The 25129-nt window shown below is 46.2% G+C and overlaps 2 protein-coding genes across 3 annotated transcripts in view; one reads left to right on the forward strand and one right to left on the reverse strand.

The window, feature by feature from the left end:
- The window catches only part of LOC127003743 (O-glucosyltransferase rumi homolog), a 61535-nt gene extending 58252 nt beyond the window's left edge, over positions 1-3283 (forward strand). The window contains exon 9 of the mRNA XM_050870726.1: positions 3133-3283. The gene's annotated coding sequence lies outside the window, so the exon portion shown is untranslated. The remainder of the gene's footprint in view (positions 1-3132) is intronic.
- LOC127003744 (rho GDP-dissociation inhibitor 1-like) overlaps positions 1-19202 on the reverse strand; it is a 29874-nt gene extending 10672 nt beyond the window's left edge. The window contains exons 1-4 of one of the 2 annotated variants that reach the window (XM_050870729.1): positions 19087-19202; positions 10807-10999; positions 3290-3414; positions 1809-1908 (exon numbers count right to left, since the gene is read on the reverse strand). In XM_050870729.1, coding sequence (XP_050726686.1) covers positions 1809-1908; positions 3290-3414; positions 10807-10987 — 406 coding nt within the window. In that variant the 5' untranslated portion in view covers positions 10988-10999; positions 19087-19202. Of the gene's footprint in view, positions 1-1808; positions 1909-3289; positions 3415-10806; positions 11000-18872; positions 19046-19086 lie in introns of those variants that run through there. The other variant, XM_050870728.1, reaches the window with a different exon arrangement.
- Between the last annotated feature and the right edge of the window lie 5927 nt (positions 19203-25129).

Raw genomic sequence — 25129 nt, forward strand, 5'->3', positions numbered from 1 at the left:
TTACCATTAAGAAACTTATCCCAACAAATGACTCTCCCAAATTTGACGCACTTTCACCGAAAACTTAATATTTAATCAATTTTTTTATCTTTTATGACGCGTTTCACGTCATCGTGCGCCAAGACCTTTTACCCTTTGATGACACAAAACGCATCATCGTGCGTGAGAGGGTTAATCATGTTGGACAGAGTGGAGTCTAAGGCTCTTTGTCTCATCAGCTCTCCTCCTCTTACTAATAGTCTTCTACCTCTTAAATTTTGCCACCATGTTGTCTCTCTTTCTATCTTCTATCGATATTTTCATGCTGACTGCTCTTCCGAACTTGCTAACTGCATGCCTCCCCCCCTCCCGCGGCCTCGCCACACACGACTTTCTACTCAAGCTCATCCCTTTACTGTCCAAATCCCTTACGCAAGAGTTAACCAGCATCTTCACTCTTTCATCCCTCACGCTGGTAAACTCTGGAACAATCTTCCTTCTTCTGTATTTCCTCCTGCCTACGACTTGAACTCTTTTAAGAGGAGGGTATCAGGACACCTGTCCTCCTGAAATTGACCTATCTTTCGGCCACTCCTCTAACTCTTTTTAGGAGCAGTGAGTAGCGGGCTTTTTTTTAACATTTGTTACCTTTTTTATGCCCTTGAACTGACTCCTCTGCTGTAAAAAAAAAATATATATATATATATATATATATATATATATATATATATATATATATATATATATATATATATATATATATATATATATATATATATATATATATATATATATATATATATATATATACAGAATACAAGAGGGATTGGAGAAATTGGACAGGGAAGACTTAGTGGTACGTGACAGGAGTGTGACAAGTGGGAATAGTAAGAAATTGAAGAGGAGCAACTGTAGGAAACTTCAAGAAATACATTTTTCCACACAGAAGTATAACTACATGGAATGGACTTGACGAGGAGACTTTGTGTGCAAAAACGATTCATGAATTTAAAGCCAAACTGGATAATAAGCGTTATGGAGACGGGACAGCACGAGCCTAGTTCGGCTCTTTTCCTGTATTTCACAACTAGGTACAACTAGGTGAATACACACACACACACACACACACACACACACACATGCACACACCATCACCAAAATTTGAAGCATTCTGGTATCATGTAAGTACATACATTATTAATTTATAAGTGTTTCTTTAAAAAAATAAACGTTTATATGATTCTAATTGTTCAGGTATTCTTTTATTTATTTGAGTGTTGGATTTTGAAATGGTAACATTTTGGAGAGTGCACAGGAATGCATTTCAATGTCTACATTGAAATTAAATGGAAAAATGTGCTTAGATTAACAAATTTTTGCTTTACTAAGAGCAAATTTCAGGGAACATAAATTGCTTCTAAATTGGGGACTTGGTGTACATGTCTCATACTTGTATCATACCTGCCACTATGTGGCCCCCCTACCACAGGGCCCCAATGGCAACTTGCCAGCCTCAGTGCCTTGCAGTTCATCGCTAAGTGTGCTGTGCGGCTATACTAACAACATGCAGACTACACAAAAAAAAATCTATATGCTTACGTTTATTAGGTTCGTCTTTATTATTATACGTGATTTTAAAGGACTTTTGGCATCAACAGACTAAGTTTTCCTGCAATTAGTCTGTTGTACCGAGGGTTTACTGTATAATGCATGATGATAATACAGCAATACTGTAATATATCAGACTAAGAAAGTAATATTGCTCTAAACTACCTTCTATCAGTCCCGAAAAATCCATATTAGTATGATGAAAAAAAACAGCAACTCACCTAAGAGTCCTTTTCTGAAGGTACGCTGAACATATTTAAGGCCAGTCACTATCTCCCTCTGAACATGGAAGTCAATACGAATTTTATAGCTGATACCCTCCTGAAAAAGATAACCACATTAGTTTCTATTCATTGTCATTTTCATAGAAAAGTCATGATGAAAGATGGGTAATACAAAATCCTTTCTAAATCTATTCTCAAGTACATTCCTTTTTCTGCTATTTACTCACTTATCAACTAAAGCAACAAGGTTACCAAAAGTGTTTCCTTGTCATCACAGGACACTGCTAGTGCAAGTAGGGACTGCTAGACTGTAACAGTCTTTCCAAATCTTACCTATAGGCCTAGCCTATTCAGTCTCCAAGATGCATGCTAAATTTTTTAATCTTATTTTGTGGGAAAAAGCACATCTTTGACGCCATCAAATACAGTACCGTACATTATTACCAAGCAACAGATTTTACCAGTAGTGGACTTAAGTCTGACACTAATATGAAGTCAGTTTGGGTGGGGCCCAATCTTCACAGCACTGCTGCATCGCCCCCAGTACATCACTCTTTCCCTCATATGTATCTACATACTATTTCAAACTGAGTATCAAATATTCTGTATACATTAAATACGATTTGGCAGCGCTAGGGCCAGGCGAATTCCCAAGCGAGCTTTGCCAAAATTTACTTCATAGGTGAGTGGAACTATAGTTGACTTCCCTTTAGTCCATTATATTGAGGGTCAAGTGTATTTGAGTCACAAGCTGCTTGTTTTATAATTAGCGTTTTTTTTATTTTTACATATATATGTGCCTCTCATTTTACACAAGTTTAAATTGCACAAATATGGTTTAACAGGATGCTAAAGAGACAGTATAATCGGAATGGATGGAATAGATGAACATAAAAAAGATGCAGTTTTTAGTCTGACCTTTGGCATTTATAAGGTGTCACTTGAAGTGCTACAGACTACAAGCGCTAATTTAAGCAGGTAAGTGGTATGATCCCAAAAATGTTAGATAAGAAAACATATCAATCAGCATTAAGAAGAAAAGATTATGAAAGTGGTACAAATTAATTAGTGGTAATAGAAATATCTGCCCAACAAGTAGCACTGGTAATTGGAAAAAAAAAAGGTAAAAGATAAGATTGGTTCACATATTGACCTTTTTTCTTGACGGATGTAAATCATCAGTCAGGTAAAGTTAAGCTGTGAGCAGCTTGGGTGCTCATCTCTGTCACATTACCCCTTGAGTCTATGGTAGGTAAGAACTCGTTACCCAGAGATGCAGGGCCAGTGTGACATCCAGCTTAATATAGAATTCCTTCCCCAGGTACCCATTTAGTGACCAACCTGAATGAGAGGATGGACAAGGTGAGCTGTGTACTGACTGTCGAGGCTGGAATCGACCATGGACCCACAAACACATAGGTGGGCATGTTAACCACTAAATAATGACGCTGCCAACAGAAGACTGTTACATAACCAACCTTAATGGTGAAGGCAGCATCCTTGAGTGCATCCAGATCTCCAGTGAGGTCCAACTCCTTTTCTGACTGCCCCTCTGCTAGCAGCACCAACTTACGCACCAAAACACGGTTAGGGTTACTTGATTCTGCAGAACAAGGGTTAATGTATTGATCTTCAAAATACAGTCAGCTTGCCACAGTAAAACAGAAAAAAAAACTCAATACAGAACATTTGACAGCCTTGCACATATAACTGCTAGCTCAATACACACAAGAAACAACATGCACTGACTGATGCTGCTGAGTCAAGACATAGACCTAAGTCCAGCTAACCCTCAATCCTGCTGTACTGGTGGACATGAGATTAGCTTTTTCATGGACAGTCATTGGCCCACAGGAGATGCAACTGGCTGGTTGATTTTATACTGATACAGACTTCGATATAACAAATTTTGACTTTAACGTACTCTTTGGGCCAGTGTGGTATATGCAGGGATTTGCTGAACAAGTTCTGTTACTGCGGGGTTTGGTTCGGTGGTAGGCCGACTGAGCATGTACACACATGTTGATCGGCGGAGGTTACAACAAAGCTGACCAGGTAGTCTAGTGTCTGGTGTCTAGTGTCCGCCTGAATGTAATCACTTCCGATCTCGTCCTTCTGTGCTTCACTTTTCATATAATACAAGTAATATAATTGTAAATGATTGGTCATAGCAAGCATATCTCCTCACATATAACAAACAAAGTTCGTTATATGCGAAAAGTTCGGATATAACATTACCCCTCCAACTGGTTCGTTTAAGCAAGAGCTTACTGTATATGTTCAGTACAACATCTCTAAAACAAGCTTGTTTCATCATAATTAAAGACTTGTTGCTGAAGGTAATTACCTTCATTGATAACCTTTGGCTGATTTGGGAGTAGATACTTCTTTTAAGTCACCTAATGCTGAGTCCCCAGTAATCCAAAGATTTTATAGTTTACAGCATTCCACAGAACCAATCACTGTTAGCTTTAATTTATTTTCTCATGGTATCTTCAAGATTAGAGAAGCATTCATGAAGGCTATTGTGCTTTCTAAAGTAACATGTTGCTGACCATAGGAATATTCCTATACCTAATGTCCTCCATCCACATATTCAAAGCTTTATCTGGCTGTATATAAAGATGATAACTCCCACAAAGTGAATACAAGGGCTAATCGACTACTCACACTAATTGAATACAGGGCTAATCTAGCAAGTGGGTTATTACTCTTTCCGACAATTTTCATATACATTGGAACCTTGGGTCACAAACACCTCTCATTACGAACAAATTGGTTCACAAACAAATTTTACGAACAAAAAATGTCTTGGGTGACGAACAGTGTCTCGAGCTACGACCACGCAAGCCGGCAACATCATGGGCCAACAAGCCAGGAGTATCGGCGGTAGAGCGTTAGCTGCTGTACAGCTTTGGCTAAATATGCAATTTGGAAGGGGATTCCCCTTCCAAACAACATCTCTTCCCTTTCCCTTCCTCCCCACCTTCCACGTATTAAAGCTGGTATCACGCGAGGCTTTTTTCATCCAACCGCATTGGCGGTAGGGGCAACCAGGAACTCCAATTTTTCTGGGTGTGCATCACACATGGCCAAGGTCAGTTGTTCATATTGTTACGGCCGGGCTTTCCCATCCTTCATTTTTTTTATTCTCTCTACCGAGACACGTTGGGGTCACCCACTTGGCCTGCCATGACCCTTTGTTCTGTGGTATGTCCACCCACGCCGACCCAGCATGAACTGGATATTTCCGGTTTTGGGGAGTGGCATAGTGACCACCCGGAGTCTGGAATATTCCACCAGCCGCTCCTTGTTCTGCCTGGGCTAGCAACCGCCCCGCGCGACGACCCAGGGTATGTTGCCACCGGGCTGTTCTTTTCATTTATATCTCTTCTGCTCGTTTTCAATGTATTGTAACATATTATGTATATTTTATTTTAGGTTTAGGTTAGGATACATTGTATTTAAACAATGTATTTTGTGTTGTCGTGGGGTTTGTTGCCCCGCACCGCCAGTGACATCTGGCAGCCCGTTCGCGTGGCGGCGAGGCGGCGTCGCCCCAATATAAGGAGTGACCCGAGGTCACTCGCTTTTCCCTTGTTTGTTCCCGTTCACGTCGAGTTAGAAGGGAGGCCAGCTCCTCTCTCTCCCCTTTGTGTCCCTACAGCGCCTTCTGCAGTTTTTCCACGCCTGCAAGCGTGTGAGAGAGTCGTTAGTGTTTTAAGGTAAGGTTTTTATTTTGTGTGTGTGCTTTTCGCGTGCCATTTTTAGCGTTTCCGTGTTTATCAATCTTTTGCCTTCGTGTTCAGTGCTGCCCCTCGTCCACATGTTTTTCAATAGTGTTTTGTGCTTTTGTTATATTATTTGATTCATGTTTTTAAAGGAGAATGTTTTCTAAGGCAATCTTGAGTTTTACTTTACTTTTGTAATTGATATAAATATTAACTTTTTGTAAATATATTATCTTTAGTTCATTTTGTGTTTCCGTTCACCATTTCCTTTGTTTTAAGTTATTCATTTTCCTTTTGTTGTTCGGTTAAGGGGAAAAGAACCTGGTTTTTTGAGGCCTAACCAACCCAGTTTTTGTTTTGTCTTTGTTTTTTTTTAACTTTTCCCAAGACCCCTGACCACACCAGTGTTACGACACTGGTGACATAACAGTATCCACAACGTAAACAAAGCAGTCGCCCTGTATCGACCCCACCCTACCCACCCCCCTCCACCAATGCCCTTCCCTTCCCTCCTACGAACAACAAAAAAGTCAAACTCATTTATCTTCCTGGTCGCATCATCAGTGTCCTCTGCCAACTCATCATCACTGTCAGTCACTATCAGACACATGAGATAAATGGTGGTGAACCACACCAACAAAAAGAGTAATCTCTGTGAGACAGGTAGCACAGGTCAACAGCAAATCAAAACTCACCAGAAATAAAAGTTTTGTCCCCACAACATGCAGAATGAGGAAAAAACAAGTACCCAAGCCCCCACATGACAACGAGAGTGGAAGACTGTTGCTGCCGTCACCGCCGACAACAACACAGTTGTTGAATTTGTTGTTGTTGGTGGTGGTGGCAGTGGCAGTCCACCCCCCCCACCGTCCTGTGAGGGTGAGGGCTCAGGTGCTCATTCCCTCCCCACCTCCACGCATCGTGAGGACAAAACTCTCATCTCTGGCAAGCCCTGATTTGCTTCCTGCTGGCTTGTGCCATTTGTCTTGCAAAAGTCACTGGTTTTTGGGGCAAACCTTCCACAAAGGCCATCACCATTCATCTCACACATCCACCGATGATATGGTGACAGTGAGGTGGCAGAGGGTGTTGATAAAACCAGCAAAGTGAAGGAGCCTGACCTCCTGCTGTTCATGGGAGGGGAGAGAAGGGCAATGGTGTGGGGAGACAGGCCAGCAAGCAGTGTGATGGGAGTGGTGGTGGGGTGCTGCCAAGCCACCAGTGCTCACCTCTCCCACACACCATGCCAAACAAGGATGAAGACTAAAGAAATTATTTTTTTCATCTCACATTTTTATTATCTCTTGGTGTCCAATCATGAACAATAGAAAAAATTAGGTTTTAAGACACAAAAAAATAAAAATGTTAATTGAGGGCTCTGGTGGCAATTAACATTTTTCATACTGTTTTAACCCTTTCCATCCGTGACGCAGATGTCGGCGTCACAGTATAGAAAGGGTCAAGAGGAAATGGAAGAGGACAATCCTCTTCTAAACCTCTCAATCCTCTTATAAATTCCTCTTAATCCTCTTCCATTTCCTCTTAAGAGGTTTAGAAGAGAATTAAGAAGAAATGGAAGAGGATTAAGAGGTTTAGAAGAGGGCTAACCCTTTCCCTACGGTGACGCTGTTGGACGCCGACGTCGGCGTCGCCGGAGTGAAGGGGTTAATGATTTGCATTTGGCAAGCATTCTCTGGCACCAATTAGTTGCCAAAAGTGAAATTACTGTATAAACAAACCACACAGGTGATCTGGTCAAAGGTAGAGAAAGTTTACACAAGTGTATTCCTGAAAAACTTTACTGTAAACCGTCCACAGAGTTTAAATCTATGTCAAAATATCAATGAAGGCAGTGCTACAGCATTAAATTTAAGCTACAGGTTATAGGCTGGTGAAGAACATTGTAATAAGGCAGCTGCATGGTATTTCAGTAAGCCATCAGTCAACTAAATGGTGATTTTGTACTTGATTCCAGGACATACTGTATTTAAATGTTTTTTCCCTTGAAAGCATCCTTGTGAATTAGGATGCTTTATGTGAAAGTGAGTACTATACACTGGCAAAGTACAAACATGGGCAATTTCTGAATGTTGATGTGGATGGTTTAACCCTTTCATCAGGGAATTTCACTGAGGAGATTTTTCCTGCAGGTGTGAATTTTCCAATAAAAACTGTGCAAATATTTCAATTTTCATTACCCTATTGATAAAAATATTGCCTGATTTTTCAGATACAGCAATATTTTTGCATAATACTTAACAAAAAATACAACACAAAATGAAAGAAAAACAGCAGATATTGAACTCCAGAAAAAACATTATAAAGTTGTCTTACACTGATAAAATGGGAAAATATAGTGCACAAAACCTGCATGTAACCAAGTCAATGGAATACCTTACATAATTCTCTCAAAATACCCATATATTACACCGTCTGTTTCATATAAAATTTATGTAAAAAAAAAAATAATAATAAATAAATGAATAAATCAACAATATAAAGCAGGGGTGAGGTTGGATAGAAAAATTCTGACTTCGACTTTGAATCCAGGAAATTTTAAGGTTGCGACTCTGACTCCTCCCCTCCCCATCTTCTGCAGTATAGTGGAAGGCAAATCAAACTCAGCCACACCACACCACGTTCCAAACCAAGTCACACCACATCACACATGACACCCAGCCACACCATGTCAAACATCACACTCAACTATACCATAAGCCACATCACACCACACCATACATCATATCAAGCCACACATCACACCCAACCACACCACACAAAGTCACACTACATCCCAGTTCCCACATGCTAACCACACCATACAACACATCATATCCAGCAATAAACACCACACCAAACCTAGCCACACTATACACCACACCTAGCCACGTCACTTTTCAATATACTGTATTTTGCGTCATATAACATGCTCCAGCGTATACCACCAACCCCAAACTTTAAGACAATTTTGAAAAAAATATTCAGTGCTTAAAATGCTCAGAAATATGTACGGTTAAGCAAGACTGATGATGTACAATTTCCCGAAATTTCTGTTAACCCCTAAAGGGCAGGGGTGTATCATGAAATCGGTTCTCCCCATACAGTAATGTTTTGACGTTCTTCTGAAAATTGATAACTTTCCATTATCAATTTCACAGCTCTACCCAAGCCAGTAGTTTTAAATTTATGAGCATTCACTTAATCCATCCTTCCTCTTCAGTCTGCCTCAAACCTTAAGTCTCTACATCATGTGGTGTTTCCATGGTGACGTGATGAAGTGCAGTAACTTTAGGTCAGAGCAAGCCTGTGTTCACAGCGCTGTGTAGGTTGTGATTGGCAGCCGCCCTCCCCCTCCATGCCCTTGACCCTGTTACAAACCCCTTTCATTACCCTCATGTTCTTAACTTGATAACCCTGAAGGGTGGTGGGATACATCCTCAGGGGCCTGAGTATCACTTCCACCATCACCATAATGAGACTGATCTACAGAATGGCCACCAAACTGAGGTTGCACAATAATAGGGCTTAGTCTTCCTGATAAGACGAGGGGTTGAAGTTCAATGTTGTTGATGTCACTGTCTTCACCACTAACACCACTTTCTAAGTTTGAAAGTCAGTGTCAGCTCTCTCCCAATTGCGCTCACACTGAGAACTCTTTCGGGAGCAAGAGGAGGCTTATGAGGAGTCGAGGTCACTGGCTGTGGGCACTCGGGCGCGGAATCAGCCGTGGAAGATAAGAAAAATTCTCCTCCCATTGTTACAGTCACAGAAACACTAAGTAATTAGTAAGAATGGCACGGAGAAGTTGTGTGGCAGCCTAGGAGTCACGCTGACCCATAACACCCTGCACAAACTTCAAAATTATGGCGGAAAAAGGCAGACCGAAAAAAAAAAAAAATCAAAATTTGTACCTTCGGCATATACCGAGCAAGGGTAACATTCTGACATTTTTTAAGTGAAAAAGGTGCACGTTACATGCCCCAAAATATGGTAATACCCAGCAACCACAAACCACACTTCACACTCACACACCATACCACACATCACATGCAGTCACATCAACCCACACCACATTATACCCAGCCACACCACACCATACATTAATCCCAGTCACACCACATACCATACCCAACCACATCATACCTCACACCACACTCATCCACATCACACCCAGCCACACCATCTCACATAGCACACCAAGCTACACTACACCCCACATTACATTAAGCAACACCACATCTTACACCATACCAGACTTTACACCTAGCCACACAACACGACACACCACACCCAGCCACACTACAACACATCACACCCAGCCACACCACTCCACATCAGATCCAGCCACATCACCATACCTCACACAATGCCCAATCATACCACACTACACACATACCATTTCCAGCCATACCACATCACACCACACCTCCCACCACACCATATCACACATAACACGCAAGCAATAACATGCCACACTACACCACACATCACAGTCACACCATACCTCACACAAAATCCAAACACACCACACCACACACCATACACAGCCACACTACACACATACCATGCCTAAACACACCACACACAGCCACACCAGATTATAAAACACACATAGCCACACCTAGCCACACACAACACATAAAACCCAGACACCATACCGAAACATACCACACCTTATACCACACCCACCCACACAATACATCACACCAAGTAACACAACACTTCACACCATACCCCACCACACTCACTTACAAATACCTCACACCACACCCAACTACACCACACCATCTCACACATTACACCTAACCACACCACACATTATACCTGGCCACACCACACCTCACCTCACACCCAGCTACACCACACCACACCACCCATCAGACCCAGTCACACCACACCACACACCATACCACCCAGCCACACCACACCACACAGCACTTAGCCACAGCATGCAACATAACACCCATCCATGCCACGCTGCATTACATTAGCTACATTCAGTCATGAAGAAAATGGCAAAGTTTGGGAGGCTCCTTCCAAGCCAAATTGGAATGTTCCCATTCTCTTGTCTCTATGGCAATGCTGGTGACATCATAAGCAAAAGGTAACACAGATTTGAATTAAACATGCCTTTGAATACCTTCACACAAGCAGAAAAGTTTTTTGAAGGTCATGCCATTTTTGCAATTTTGTCGGTCGCAACCTATCATTTTTGCGCTTCTACCAGTGAAAGGGTCAAAATTGTCTTTCAATTAAAAACTCACCAACAACAATTGCCCCAGTGGCAGAGCTGCCCAGTAGTTTCTCTTTATACTTGCGGAGACTTTCATCTTCCTGGTCTGTCTCAATCATCTCCTGAAGGGACTTCTCTGGTGGGGGTTTGTAGTTTGTTGGCTCCTCTTCTTCAGCTACAGGTTCAATCTCAACATTATCTTCTTCTGCCATTTTGCCTCTTTTCTGAAGTGCAAATGTGTATGATTACTCAACTGGCTAAAGAGACAAGTTGACAATAGGCTAAAGCTGAAGCTCAAATCAAGAGAAAATACTTGAGTACTCCTAGGAGGCAAGGTGAGTGTTCCTCCCTTTACAGTATAACGCAGAGCATGATTTAACCTCCTAAGGAATAAAGGTTTGCTTGATTATTCAGATCCCAGTGTTCAGTTGTTCTATGAAGCATTCCCTTTCATTCCATTATGTCAAACTTATACAATATTAAACACAGAGAACTGTGTATAACTTCAGTATCCAACCCTGGCAATAGCTAGAACCACTTACATACACTATGATACAACTTCTCTCATCCCTAAGGCAATAGTTACCACATTAGCTCCAGCACAATTCTGTAACCTCACAGGAATGTTATTACTAGGCTTAGGATAATTATGCACTTAAAATGGCTAAATATGAATGAATTTATGCTGTGAAAAGCGAGAAAAATGCACATGATAATAAGCAAATAAATATTATTATTATTATTAAATCTAATATTTTTTCCTAATTTTACTTACCCACAGGTGTTGCTGTGTCAGGCCTTTAATTAATAAAGGATTACCTAAAAAAAATGTACCTACAGACTATTATTTATTGAGTAATAAAACAACACTTTCAAAGATAAAAATCTATGCTGAGTGTGCATTTACTCTGTATTGTTAAGGGCTATCATTACATGGTGCAACATTTCCACGAAACTTAATAGTTTTTGTGCTAAGTGAAAAAATATGGGTGTCTAAAGTCACCCCATGTCTGGGGGGACTTCGGACAGTGGCTATATTTCATTGAGTTTACATATCTGAGCTTGTTCGCACATTTCAGGGGTGACTTCGAACACTGTTGAACCGGGAAAAAAATTGGCAAAAATCTTGGGAAAGAACTTCCCACATTTCAGGTCAGTAGTAGCAGGGAAGTAAAAAATGGTAAATAATTTTGAAAAAAATGTTATTACAAAAAAGCTATAAAATGTAGCGCATAGTTTTAGTTTTTTTTTGGGGGGGAAGCTTAATGATCACATAATCACCACAAGAAATTTTTATAATGGTAGGGCAACATTCAAGTATGTTAGGGCTTATTGAAGTGCTCACTATTTTACATCTCATTTATCAGATTTTATCATGATGCATTTCACTAGAAATTTATTCTTGTACATGTTATTTTGTAGCTAAGTACTTCTATTTATTATTTTCATGATATGTAGAACATTCAACATCACTGGACTGGCACCACCACCGCCGTTACAGACTCAAAAGTTAACTTGAGTTAATCTCTGGATGGGCTCCGTTGATGACATCACTGACGGTTGACGGACCCGTGAAAACGGAATAGTGGGAACCCCACCTTAGTCATCACCCCACAATATGAAGTTATATTTAGGTGTCCAAAGTCACCCCATTCTGAGCCATTTTTCGACATGCCTCCATTCAAGTGACATTTACAGGTGTGTAGGATATGTTAAGCACCCCTGAATCATTCTAACTGTTCTAGTTAAGCATGTTTCTGATTGCTTTCTCTAGTTTTGATATTGTGTGTAATATAGATCGTTCCTGCCAGAAGAAGTTTTCCAAGGGGGGTAAATTTTACGAAATCTCAAAAACACATATCGTGCTTGTTTTCAAAACAGAAACATGTCACAAAAAAAAAAAACATTCTTATTCAAAAACTATAGGGCAAAATACAAATTCTGACACTAAAATCATCTAGCTTGTTGCAACTGGCTACGAGTTATCAACATGTCAACTTTTTATCCACTTTTTGTCCGAGGTCACCCCGGTTGATGGTATCTCATTGGCCGAAATAATAAGTCAATGATTGCGACTGACTGTGACAACCACTCAGCCACGAACGTTGCCAGATTGGCGTACTCAGCCTCTTTAGTTTGTCAATTTCTGACCCATATAACTGGCACAGCAGCAATGAGAGCATACCACTCAATTGAGTCGCTCTCAGTGTGTGATGAGCCATGATGCTGGGAGGTGTGGCTGATTGCGTTTCCAATTACTAACTGTCAAATGGGGGTAAAATGACCAAGTGGGTAAAATGACCAAGTGGGGGAAACGGGACCAAATCAGTTAGTACAGGAAAATGGCTGAACTGAAGCTTCTATTAATCCTTTTTTGCTGGGACTGGAACATGTTGTGCCTAAATACTTGCTTATTAAGATAATTAATAATGTAAATTAATTTACTAATGGTAATTATTGAGAATCACTACGCTCCTCCAAAATACGATATTACGCCTGTTTGTTTGTTTGTTTGTCCTATTGCGCCGGTAGGCTTCTTCCCGGTGGATCCTGATGGTCGGTCAAAGGCTTCTTCCCGGTGGGGCCTGATGGTCAGCCCAGCCCGTTCTGGCACAGGCGAGTGTTTATAGTGGCACCATCTTGCATTGGCTCATGCTGCCCTCCCGGAGCTCATCTTTAATCCAAGAATCTAGAGTCCGGGTTGAAAGGTGGTCTTCTGGACAGCATGTGGGTAGTTTTAAGCCACTTGGCGGCGGCAGAAAAATCCCAGCTTGGTGGCACCGGTCGGTGATTGAACTCGCGTCGTCCTGAATGCGGGGCCGTCTCGCTATCTGTTCAGACACCACCTCCCGAAATACATGTCCCTTAACCATGATATGAAGGTGGAAAAACTTATAAGTAAAGAAAAGTGGTAAAGGTAGTGAAAAGCATATCTTTGTTTTGATAGTGAGCAGTGTTATCCAGTTAGCGATGGTATGCTAGGTTAGCGATGGTACGTTTAGTTAGCCATTAGCCCACACATGTGAGACCAGGTCCACCACGCGTGGTTATTTTTTTTTAAGAACATGCACCTTTACCTAATACTATACCCGGCCAAAACCTTCACAAAACCCTTTGGGTAAAGGTGCATGTTCTAAAAAAAAAAACATAACCACGCGTGATGGACCTGGTCTCACATGCGTGGGCTAATGGCTAACTAAACGTACCATCGCCAACCTAGCGTACCATCGCTAACCGGATCGTTGACAACACTGCTCACTTCCCAATGGCCGCCATCAAAACAAAGCACGCGTATGTATAGTATGTCTTTTCAATACCTCTACCACTTTTTCTTTACTTTTAAGTTTTTCCGCCTTCATATTATAGTTAAGGGACATGTATTTCGTCCCTTAAGTATAAAATGGAGGCGTAATATCGTATTTTGGAAGCGCGTAGTGATTCTCAATAATTACCTTACTAATTTAACCTGTTTCCATCTCTTTTTAAAATAATGTATGAAAATGAGTCATCATCTGTAGTAAGACGCTCAGGGTCGTGACTACTAAACCATCAACTCATGAAGCTTATAATTTTGGAGATATATCAAGCACTTCATAAGGTAAGTTCAACATGGTTTACATATAATATTAATTAGATACAGGGTGCAGGTCACCATTGTATGTTGGGGTAAAAAGGACCAGGTTTTGGGGGGTAAACGGGACTGCTGCTTTCAAAGAAAAAAAATTTACAAAAATATTCCTTTTCTTCTTCCCCAGGTCATTGACAATGCCAAGGACTTACAAAAAGAAGGAAGATGTCTGGCGGATGAGGTACACCCAGGACGACATGACACGGGTGCTGAGATCTAGCTGAAGGTGAAACAGAGAGGGTTGTGGCTGCACGGTACAACATACCAAAAACCACACTGCACAAAAGGTTCCACGGGCAAGTCGAGCAAGGCAGCCAATCTGGTAGGCATACCGCCTCGACAAGTGGCGAGGAGGTGGCAATTGCCCACAACCTGGCCATCCTTGGGGACTTTGGACTGGCCTTTACCATGGAAGAGATGTGTCTGTTCATCAAAGACCACCTTAACCCTTTCCATCCATGACACAGACGTTGGCGTCACAGTATGGAAAGGGTCAAGAGGAAATGGAAGAGGATTAATCCTCTTCTAAACCTCTCAATCCTTCTCTAAATTCCTCTTAATCCTCTTCCATTTCCTCTTAAGAGGTTTAGAAGAGGATTAAGAGGAAATGGAAGAGGATTAAGAGGTTTAGAAAAGGACTAACTCTTTCCGTATTGTGACACCGTCGGACGCTGACGTTGGTGTCGCCGGAGTGAAGGGGTTAACAAAATGCAGAGGGTGGTCCCTGCCTTCAAAAATAACCTTCCTGGCCGTGACTGGGATTATGCCGTTTTGAAACAGCAATCAGGAATTCTATCGCACAGACATTGTCAAAACATATCACAAAAACAGGCAGCAGTGATAGAGGCCGACGTACAAAGTTATTTTGATCACCTGAGGATCACAGTAGATGGAGTCCCCCCTTCAAATATCATTAAGATAAAACTAACCCGGTAGCAGCAGGAATCATACTTTTTAATGGTTCCTCTAAGCGAAAAAAATGAGAAAAATCATCACTCACACAAACCATTTCATAATATTTATCAAAGCATTTGTGACCCGGGTTTGAATCCCGGCCCGGGCAGTCGGCGTGCAGCTCACCCAGCTGTTCATCCTCCCTCTCGGGCAGGGGTGGATACAGGGGGGGGGGGCCCCAAGGGGCCTGGGCCCCCCCCAGAAGATCTCGAGTGTATGAGGATAGTCGGTACATAACGGACTCGCTTATAATGTGTTGCAACTATAATACGGAGTGTGCTGTCGGCTGTAGGCATATGCAGGCGCAGATATGGGGGATACGGGGGCCCAGGCCCCCCCCAAAAAATATTGGGATCACTAAAATATTTGAAATACACGTAAATTGAGGAAACATAAAATATATTTAAGACACCCCTAAAAAGCTAGAGAGCTGGGGAGGGAACCCGGCCGCCACTAGATAGCTCTGGACGCCGTCCTCCAAACTTTAAAAAAATCCTCCTCTATAGGTTCCTTGGGCTTTACTATGTGGAGATGAACGGGATGCTCAGGCAAGATTTAAATTTTGTCAGTGTCTGATGTAGTTTTTCACTCTCCTGCAGGGCCAGGGCACAACGGGCACGTGCCCAGGGCCCCGCTAAATACTCGTACAGGGCCATAGTACGCCATACCCAGTGGGGGGGTGGGGGGGCTGGGGATGTCGGACGCCCCCGACTCCCCCCCATCTGCTAAAATCTCCCCTTTCTGTGAGTCAAAACGAAAACTGGTACCTTTCTGTTGCATTTCTGGAGAACTCAGGATTTTCTCTATTTATTTTCAGTATTTAAGTTACGGAATCGTATATTGACTATTATAGAGCAAGATGTAAAAGCCTAGGAAAAATCTTTGTGACCTCATTCCTCACATGCAGGCAGAAAGTGGATTTTAGTGCAGGCCACTATCATCATTCGGCACTTCGAAGAGGAAATAAGGGAAGACTTCCTTGCCTTTGTGCACCCTCAAGACCTCACCGGTAAAGGTTTAGCCTGGCTCCTTTTGCGCACCGTTGAAGATCTCGGATTGGACATGGCCAAGTGCAGGGGACTTGGTTTCGATGGAGCAAGATGGGAAAATTCAAAGGGTGTGCCGCAGTACTCATGAAGAAGTACACCCTGGCCAAGCCAAGCCATTGCTTTAACCACCGGCAGAATCTAGAACTGACGAAAGCGTGTGACGTCAAGGAAGTGAAGATCGCTCTTCAAACACTGACCGAGGTGTACAACTTTGTTCATTCTTCGAATATGCGCTCTATCCGCTTCACAGAGGTTGTCAAGCCTACCTCTGCCAAGCGCAAAAAGCTTGTTCCCCTGTGCCCCACCAGGTGGATTGAGAGGCATGACGCAGTGCTGGTTTTCATTGAATTTCTGCCTGTCATCGCTGTTTTTCTAGAGGAAGAACTTGACGCCACCGCTGGGCTCCTCATCGCCATACGTGTTCCCTGCTTTCTCGTTGGACTGGTTGTAGTGGAGTGTATATTGGCGCATACCCTTGAGCCGAGGCGAAATCTTCAGAGAAAAGATGGCGACCTGGTGTCACCCTATGCCATGATTCGTGGCATCAAGACCATTTTTGCCAAATTCAGAGCAGATGCGGAGAATCATTTCCACGACGTGCTCATGAAAGTGGAAGAGCTTTTGGTCGAGGTGGGGTCATCGCATGACACCATCCCTGTGCCACGACTGTGTGGACGACAGACCCAGTGATCAAATGTTCCGTGCAAGAATGCTGAGGAGTACCAACTACCACCGGGCGGTGTGCATTCTGTTCGTGGACCGCATCTTGGCTGAGTTGAAGAGTCGGTTCGGCGACGACACAGTGCCTGTCGCACTTCAGCTCAAGCAACTCCTCAAAGGCCCCAAAACGGATGTTGCAGCTGTGCTTCAAGCGGCGAAGCTCTACGAGCTCGACATCGAATCCCTGACACTCGTGAAGGTGCTGGGCATTATCTGTTCCGGTCTTCCAAACTATCAAAGAAGCCCAGGCACACGCCAGCACCAGCATGTTCCCCAATCTCGCCATTCTCTTGAAAACTCTATTGATGCTTCCAGTCTCCAACGCGGAAGGTGAGAGGTCTTTCTCAGCTTTGAAAAAGCTGAAAACCTATCTGAGGAGTACCGTTGGCCAAGAGCGCCTGAACGGACTTGCCCTCCTCTGTGTCCACTATGATATCCCCATTTCAGTCGAGAGAGTGATAAGCAAATTTGGTGAAAAAAAATAAAACGCCGACTATTCTTTGCTTAGTGAGGCACTTGTTGAATACTTGGGAGCTTGTAAATATATTTCTTTAGATCAGCCAATATTTGCAAATGTGTTACCTCAATCCCATGTAAAAGAAGCCCTATATGAATTCCTTTTTATCTTCAGCTGTGTCTAATTTTACATATTAATTCAGTTTTGTAAAGGTTAGGTTTGTAATTTATATATGACGTGCATTATTATCACCCTTGCTGCTTACATATCGAAATAAACGTTTAGTTATTTTCGAATGCTCTAATGGTGATGATTTCTACCTGTTCAGATCTGCCTTTTCACTGGTCGGATGTACAATTTGAATTGTTTCTTGTTATTGCTTGCCAGCTTAAATATTGATTGCACTTTATATAGTATATATATATATATATATATATATATATATATATATATATATATATATATATATATATATATATATATATATATATATATACACACGCTTCTACTGCGTATGCCCCCAACTTTACCTTTACCTATGTCATGGCACAAGTTTGGCCCGTCACTGCTACACGGTAATGCCATAAATTTGGCCCATTGCTGCTACCGGGTTAAGGAAATTTTTGTATTTTTATTTTTTGTACACTCAGGCAAGGCCTGAAGCTTGAATATTTTGTATCAATAAATGTAGCTAAGAAGTTATATGTGTTTGCCTTTATTATCCTTAAACAACCCCTATCCCCCACTTTTGGTCACTTTTCCCTCATTTGACAGTATGTTTTATTCTAATTTAAACATTTTCTAGACCATTTCCGATACTCAATAGATTAGCCTGAATACACTGAGGTGTAAACAATATGGAATATATGTCCCTTGTGCTTCACAGACCACGCCCACTTCTGCACATTAACCGAAGCTTAACATTGGAGTTTACTAAAATAAGCCATTTATTTTTTAGGTCCATTCAATGGCTTTTATTGACTAAACGTGTTTAAATGATATCTTTATCCATGTGAAGGGCTGAAATAATGACCGAGTAAACATTCAGTAAAATTTTAAAAATGAACAAAGGTGAATTTATTAGAAAAACTGTATTAAGTGAAAATATCCCATAATGAACACATTATGGGAAAGGTGAATTTATCTGCGAGATAATCCCTCCCCTTCCTGCACGGCCTTCCCTTGGCTCCACCCGACCCTCAGGAGCCATCCATTTTAGGTAAGGGATTCGCTCAGCCAAAAACAATGGCCATCCGTGACACAGACTGTCCTGGTCAGAGCACACAAACCTTAGCAGCCAGGCGGCGAGTGTTATCAGCTGGCGGGTAATGGGCGGGGCGGGGCGGGGACTCGCCCGCCCTCACGCCCTGCACAACCCGGCCCGGCCTGGCACTGCGTCCCCAAGGCAAACACTTCCCTGCAGCCTTCAGTAACCGCAGATCAACATAAAAGCGATAAATACATGCAATAAAGACGGAAACATGGGAAGCCTCGTAATCTCACCTTCTCCTAGCGGCGGCTGGAGACACTGATCCTGCAGTGTTGCCACATCGAGCGAGCCGCCCAAAGTTCCCTTGATTCACTGGATACATTTCAAGGTTTAGCCCTGTATAAATTCCCTGTCACCTTTTTATTGATACATATATATATATATATATATATATATATATATATATATATATATATATATATATATATAAATATATATATATATATATATATATATATATATATATATATATATATATATATATATATATATATATACATATATATATATATATATATAGGGGGCTCCCGTAGTCCCGTGGTAGAGTCTCCGCCTTGCGCTTCGGCGGGATGCTAGAGCGTGAGTTCGAGACCTATCCGGTGCCATGGGAGTGGAAAGATGGGCTCTTTCCGACACCCTCAGCCCCATTGTTGGGCCTCCTCCTTGAAAGAATTGGGTATCTCTCTACCAGCCGTTCGGGGGGTTGCGCGGCATGCACCGCCTTCCTCCATTGGGGTATATCCCCAACGAAATAGCCCCCCGCAAAAGAAAAAAAGAAAAAAAAAATATATATATATATATATATATATATATATATATATATATATATATATATATATATATATATATATATATGCAGGGAGTAGGTAGTAAGACACCTACCGAAACGGCTAAAGCCCCGCCAAAGACCCTTCCCATGTCCTCATGCACTTTCCGTTTCCCTATTCTCTCATCAACACTAGAGTATAGTTCAGCATATGCTCTCTAAAGACAGATCCTTTCTCTTTCCACACCACACTACATTAACACAACAGATACACACCTTTTCCCCAAATTTGAAATGCAAAATGGCGCACAATCGCAAAGCGTGAGTAGTGAGCACAGAGTTATATACTAGATCGAGCGCGCGAGCCAGACACTCGATCGGGTGCGGCAACCGGAAGTACCTCGGCCGCCATCTTTGGGAGCCCAGTCCAGCCAACTCTGCATGTGCCCCAGCCCGCAACTTCAAAGTGGTGGTAATTAAGGGGTATAGGTGGTGATGGTGGTGGTGCTATAGTGGTGGTTCTGGTGGTGGTGGTGGTGGTGGTGGTGGTGGGTGGAGATGGTTGAGAGAGAGAGAGAGAGAGAGAGAGAGACGGACTGACGTGACATGACATAACTCAGGTTTATACTCTCTCTCTCTCTCTCTCTATATATATATATATATATATATATATATATATATATATATATATATATATATATATATATATATATTGTTACGAATGTGCTGTATGTGAATGCTTGTATGTGTAATGTGATGAAATTGTAGCACGAGGCAATGTTAGCTCAGCATGGTGCAACTCTACTTGTTGGGACAAGAGAGACAGGAGGGGGCCCGGGGCCGCCGGGCAGGAAGTGCTGAGTCGGCAGAGTGGAGGGTGGCGAGCGAGGGGCGCTGAGGAGCAGTTGAGGGTGGCGTGTCTGGGCTGAGAGAGTGTTGAGCTGCTCCGCTCGCGAGCTGTGTGCTTCCGGTGTGCGTGTCTGCCGTGCCCCTGTACTGTGCCTGATTAACTAACTGTTCTGTGCCCTTGAAAGTTGCTGTACTCTGTACTGTGTGAGGAACCTGTCATTAAACTAGAACTTAGTGTTGAACGTGTATCCTTTGTGCCCTGCCTCGTTCCCTCCTCCCCTCGGTGTTCTGTGTGGGCCGCTGTGAGTGACTGGTGTCTGGTGCCCGTGTGGCTGTTCTGGTGAGGATCACGCCACCTGCCTGCCCGTGTATGGTGTGTGGTAGGGGGGGTGGCGTAACACTTGGTGTCAAAGGAGTGGGATAAGTGAACAGTGAAGCGCGCCGAGTGTCATGGCGTCCCCCAGTGATCGCCGTGAGGGTGAGGAGACGGGCAAGGCCGAGGCTGACCCGGGTGAGGTGAAGCCGGGCCAGATGGAATTGTTCGCTGCCATGCTGGCCAGTATGAGGCAGGATTTGGATCAGAGGGCAGACGAGAGGGCACGCGAGCAGGCTCGGAGGGCAGAAGAGAGGGCAGACGAGAGGGCTCGCGAGCAGGCTCAGAGGGCAGAAGAGAGGGCAGACGAGAGGGCTCGCGAGCAGGCTCAGAGGGCAGAAGAGAGGGCAGACGAGAGGGCTCGCGAGCAGGCTCAGAGGGCAGAAGAGAGGGCAGACGAGAGGGCACGCGAGCAGGCTCAGAGGGCAGAAGAGAGGGCTCGCGAGCAGGCTCAGAGGGCAGAAGAGAGGGCAGACGAGCAGGCACGCCATCTTGCCGATATCCTCCAGAGCAGTCTCTCGTCCCTGAAGGCGGAAACCCAGCAGTACACCGACAAGGCCTGCGACAGCGTTAAGAGTGAACTGCTGGGAGAGGTGCAGACTCTGAAAGGCGAGGTCCAGGGCCTGAGGGAGGAGGTGGAGGCGGAGAGGCGGCGGCGAGAGCTGGCAACGTCACGCGGGGAGGAACAAGAAGGGTCACGTGTGCTGGCGGCGGGTGCACGGGTGGCGGACTGGCGGGGCTCCGCGTGGGGTCCCTGGCAAGGGCCCCTGAAGCCCGGTGGCGTCGTGGCGGAGCCGGTGGAGGCTGCAGGAGGCTGGGGAGCCGTCGGAGCCGCTCCCTTGGGTCCAGCTGGTGCTGGAGTCGGACCCATTAACCCTGCCTCGTTGCCTCTCTCACCGCCTCCCTCTCCGCCATGCCGGCCGGCTTGCAGCCCACGTGGTCCGCCCGCTCCTCTCTGCGGCCCCTCGGCCTCCCGCGCTCAGGGAGGCTTAAGCCAGCGGAGCACGACAGGAAGTTGGCATGGGAGGCCAGTTCAAGATGCCAGCTGCTGCCCAGGGCTGGGGCGAGGATGAGAAGGCGTTGCTGCTGACGACAGCGCTACGGGGCTCAGTGGACGGGCCCGGCCGCTTGGTGGGGAGCGCCGAGAGGACCTTGGGGCGGCCTGACATGCCGGCCGCTACACGACTCCAGGACGCGCCACAGAGGCTGTGTGGCGTCACGGGGCACTGCGTGCAGTCTGAGGGCCCAGTGGAGGCTCGTATCGGCGTAGGCAGCGCTGTGGAGCGCCGGCCGATGGACATCGCCGATCGAGACGAGCCGTGCGTGCTGGGCCTCGACTACCTGCCGCAGGACGAGGCCTGTGCCGACCTTGGACGGGAGCTGGAGAGGCTGCGCGGACAGGCGCCTTTGCTCCCGAAGGTCGGCTGTGCAGAGGTAGTCGCGGCGGGCGACTGCACCTTGCCCCGGGGACGGAGGCCAGGGTCCTGTGTTGCCGGTCGGATGCGATGCCAGCGGAAGGCACGGTGGAGTCCACGGAGGGCCTGCAGCTGCCTGATGGTGTGGCAGCCGGACGGAGTCTCGAAGGAGCTGGGGAGGAGTAAGTCACGGTGCTTGTGGCTAACTCCTCCTAAGAGGCTCTGAAAGTACCAGCTGGTGCCAAGCTGGGCACCTGTGAAGAGGTGGAACAACAAGAGGAAGCGTCGGGGAGCGCGGAGTCGGCCGCTGTGAGGCCGCTGCCCGACTTCCTGGAGGATTCGGCGCACCGGAGCGCCGCTAACCTGACGGAGGCGCAGACGGAGAAAATGCGCCACACCCTGGCCCAGTACGCGGACGTGTTCAGCAGGGGTGACTTGGATATACTGGGCTGCACGGGGTTGGTGAAGTACATCAGCACGGGAAATGGTGCGCCCACCAGGAGCCCGCCCCGACGTGTCGTGCCGGCCAGGCGGGAGGAACTGCAGCGCGCCGTCAACGAGCTGGCGGTGCAGGGGGTGATGGAGCGGACAGACAGTCCGTGGCCCTCAGCAGTCGTCCTGGATATGAAAAAGGACGGCACGCAGCGCTTCTGTGCGGACTGTCGGGCGCTGAGGGACGAGACTGGCGAGGACTCTCACCCCCTGCCGTGGACCGACGACGCGCTGACGAGGGCCTTGGAGTTCGGGGCCTTGACGATGACCAGCGGCCTAGCGGCGGCCGCCCCGCCCTGCCATGACCTCCGGGGCCGGATGGCGAAGGTGAAGATGAAGGCAGCGTCGATGAAGGCGAGCCCGGAGGGTCTCCGTGGCTCGTACGGGGGCTGTGGCAAGAGGAGGCATAGGTGCAGTCGGTGCCTGGGGGAGCGAAGGACGCGTTCCCTCGACCGGCTGAGCCCCGACGCCCTCCAGCCGCGCTGTAAGGACTGTGGCCAGTCAGGCCACCGCTTGAGTGCCTGTCCCAGGTCCAGGGACGCGGCGCGGGCGGGAAGCGCGGACGGGCTGGAAAAGGGAGTCGACTTCAGCCGTCTCCGCCCTCGGGCCCCGCCTTGAGTAAGCTGCCGCCGCCCGACCAGCGTGTTGCCAGTGGGAGGCTTAGCGGTTGTAGCCACGACGCGTGACAGTGGACACCGGGGGCTGAGGAGTCCTCGGCGCGGCCTGACCCGGGGTAGTGTGTGCTGCTGGAGGGGCCAGTGGAGGCTCGTATCGGCGTAGGCAGCGCTGTGGAGCGCCGGCCGATGGACGTCGCCGATCGAGACGAGCCGTGCTTGCTGGGCCTCGACTACCTGACGCAGGCCAGTAAGGCTCGTGGTGGCCTCGGACGGGAGCTGGAGGGTGACCGGAATGGTGCCCTTTGCTTCCAGGAGGTTTTCGAGCATGGCTGCGTGGGGAGGTAGTCACGGCTGAGCGAGGGCACCTTGCCCCGAGGGTGGAGGCCAGGAGCCGGTGTCGACTGTCCCGAGCGTCACGTGGAGTGGATGGCGTGGAAGAGCCCACTGAGGACTGGCGGCTGGTCGACGGCGTGGCTGACAGGCGGAGCCCCTTAGGGGCGCGAGAAGAGACTGTGGAGGACAGACTGATTTATGTGTATTGCATGTATTTTTCTGTGTTCAGTTTTCCGCCGGGAGCTCAGGCTACCGGTGGATTTGGCCACGGGGCGGCCTCCCGACGTGAGCTTGCCCACCGTCACCTCTGGCTTAGCAGCGGCACTGCAGGAAAGCCTGGCTGAGGTGCACCGACGCGTACGGGGCAAGCTCAAGGTGGCAGGCCAGGCCATGAAATGGAGACATACGACCAGCGCAAGAGGGGCGTGAGCCCCAGCAGCAGCGAAGGGGACGTGTCTGAGGTCGACCAAGGGGCGAACGAGAACATGGGCGGTGCGGGTGAAGCGGCAGATGTCAGTGACGACCCTGAGCAAGTACCTGGGGCCGACGACGCGGCTCTGGGTGCCACCGCCTGCCTGCCGCCGCCCGCATCCCAGCGGCGCCCTCGGCGAGAGAGGCGTCGGCCGGGATGGTTAGGAGACTAGTGATGTCCCAGGGGACTGATTAGTTTGATTAATTTCATGTTTTGTTTGTTGAATGTTGGGGCAGCCGGGTCGACTGCCTTCTGAAGGGGGAGATAGTGTTACGAATGTGCTGTATGTGAATGATTGTATGTGTAATGTGAGGAAATTGTAGCATGATGCAATGTAAGCTCAGCATGGTGCAACTCTACTTGTTGGGACAAGAGAGACAGAGGGGGCCCGGGGCCGCCGGGCCGCCGGGCAGGAAGTGCTGAGTCGGAGAGTGGAGGGTGGCGAGCGAGGGGCGCTGAGGAGCAGTTGAGGGTGGCGTGTCTGGGCTTGAGAGTGTTGAGCTGCTCCGCTCGCGAGCTGTGTGCATCCGTGTGTGCGTGTCTGCCGTGCCCCTGTACTGTGCCTGATTAACCAACTGTTCTGTGCCCTTGAAAGTTGCTGTACTCTGTACTGTGTGAGGAACCTGTCATTAAACTAGAACTTAGTGTTGAACGTGTATCCTTTGTGCCCTGCCTCGTTCCCTCCTCCCCTCGGTGTTCTGTGTGGGCCGCTGTGAGTGACTGGTGTCTGGTGCCCGTGTGGCTGTTCTGGTGAGGATCACGCCACCTGCCTGCCCGTGTATGGTGTGTGGTAGGGGGGGTGGCGTAACAATATATATATATTTATGTTTATGAAAACCACCACCACCACCACCACCCACATCATCACCACCACCACCACCACCATCGCCATCATCATCACCACCATCACCATCACCACCACCACCACCCAGGGCCAGGGAGAGCCATCACTGGGCCCT

This window comes from Eriocheir sinensis, chromosome 26 (genome assembly GCF_024679095.1).
Source record: "Eriocheir sinensis breed Jianghai 21 chromosome 26, ASM2467909v1, whole genome shotgun sequence".
NCBI classification, from domain to species: domain Eukaryota; kingdom Metazoa; phylum Arthropoda; class Malacostraca; order Decapoda; family Varunidae; genus Eriocheir; species Eriocheir sinensis.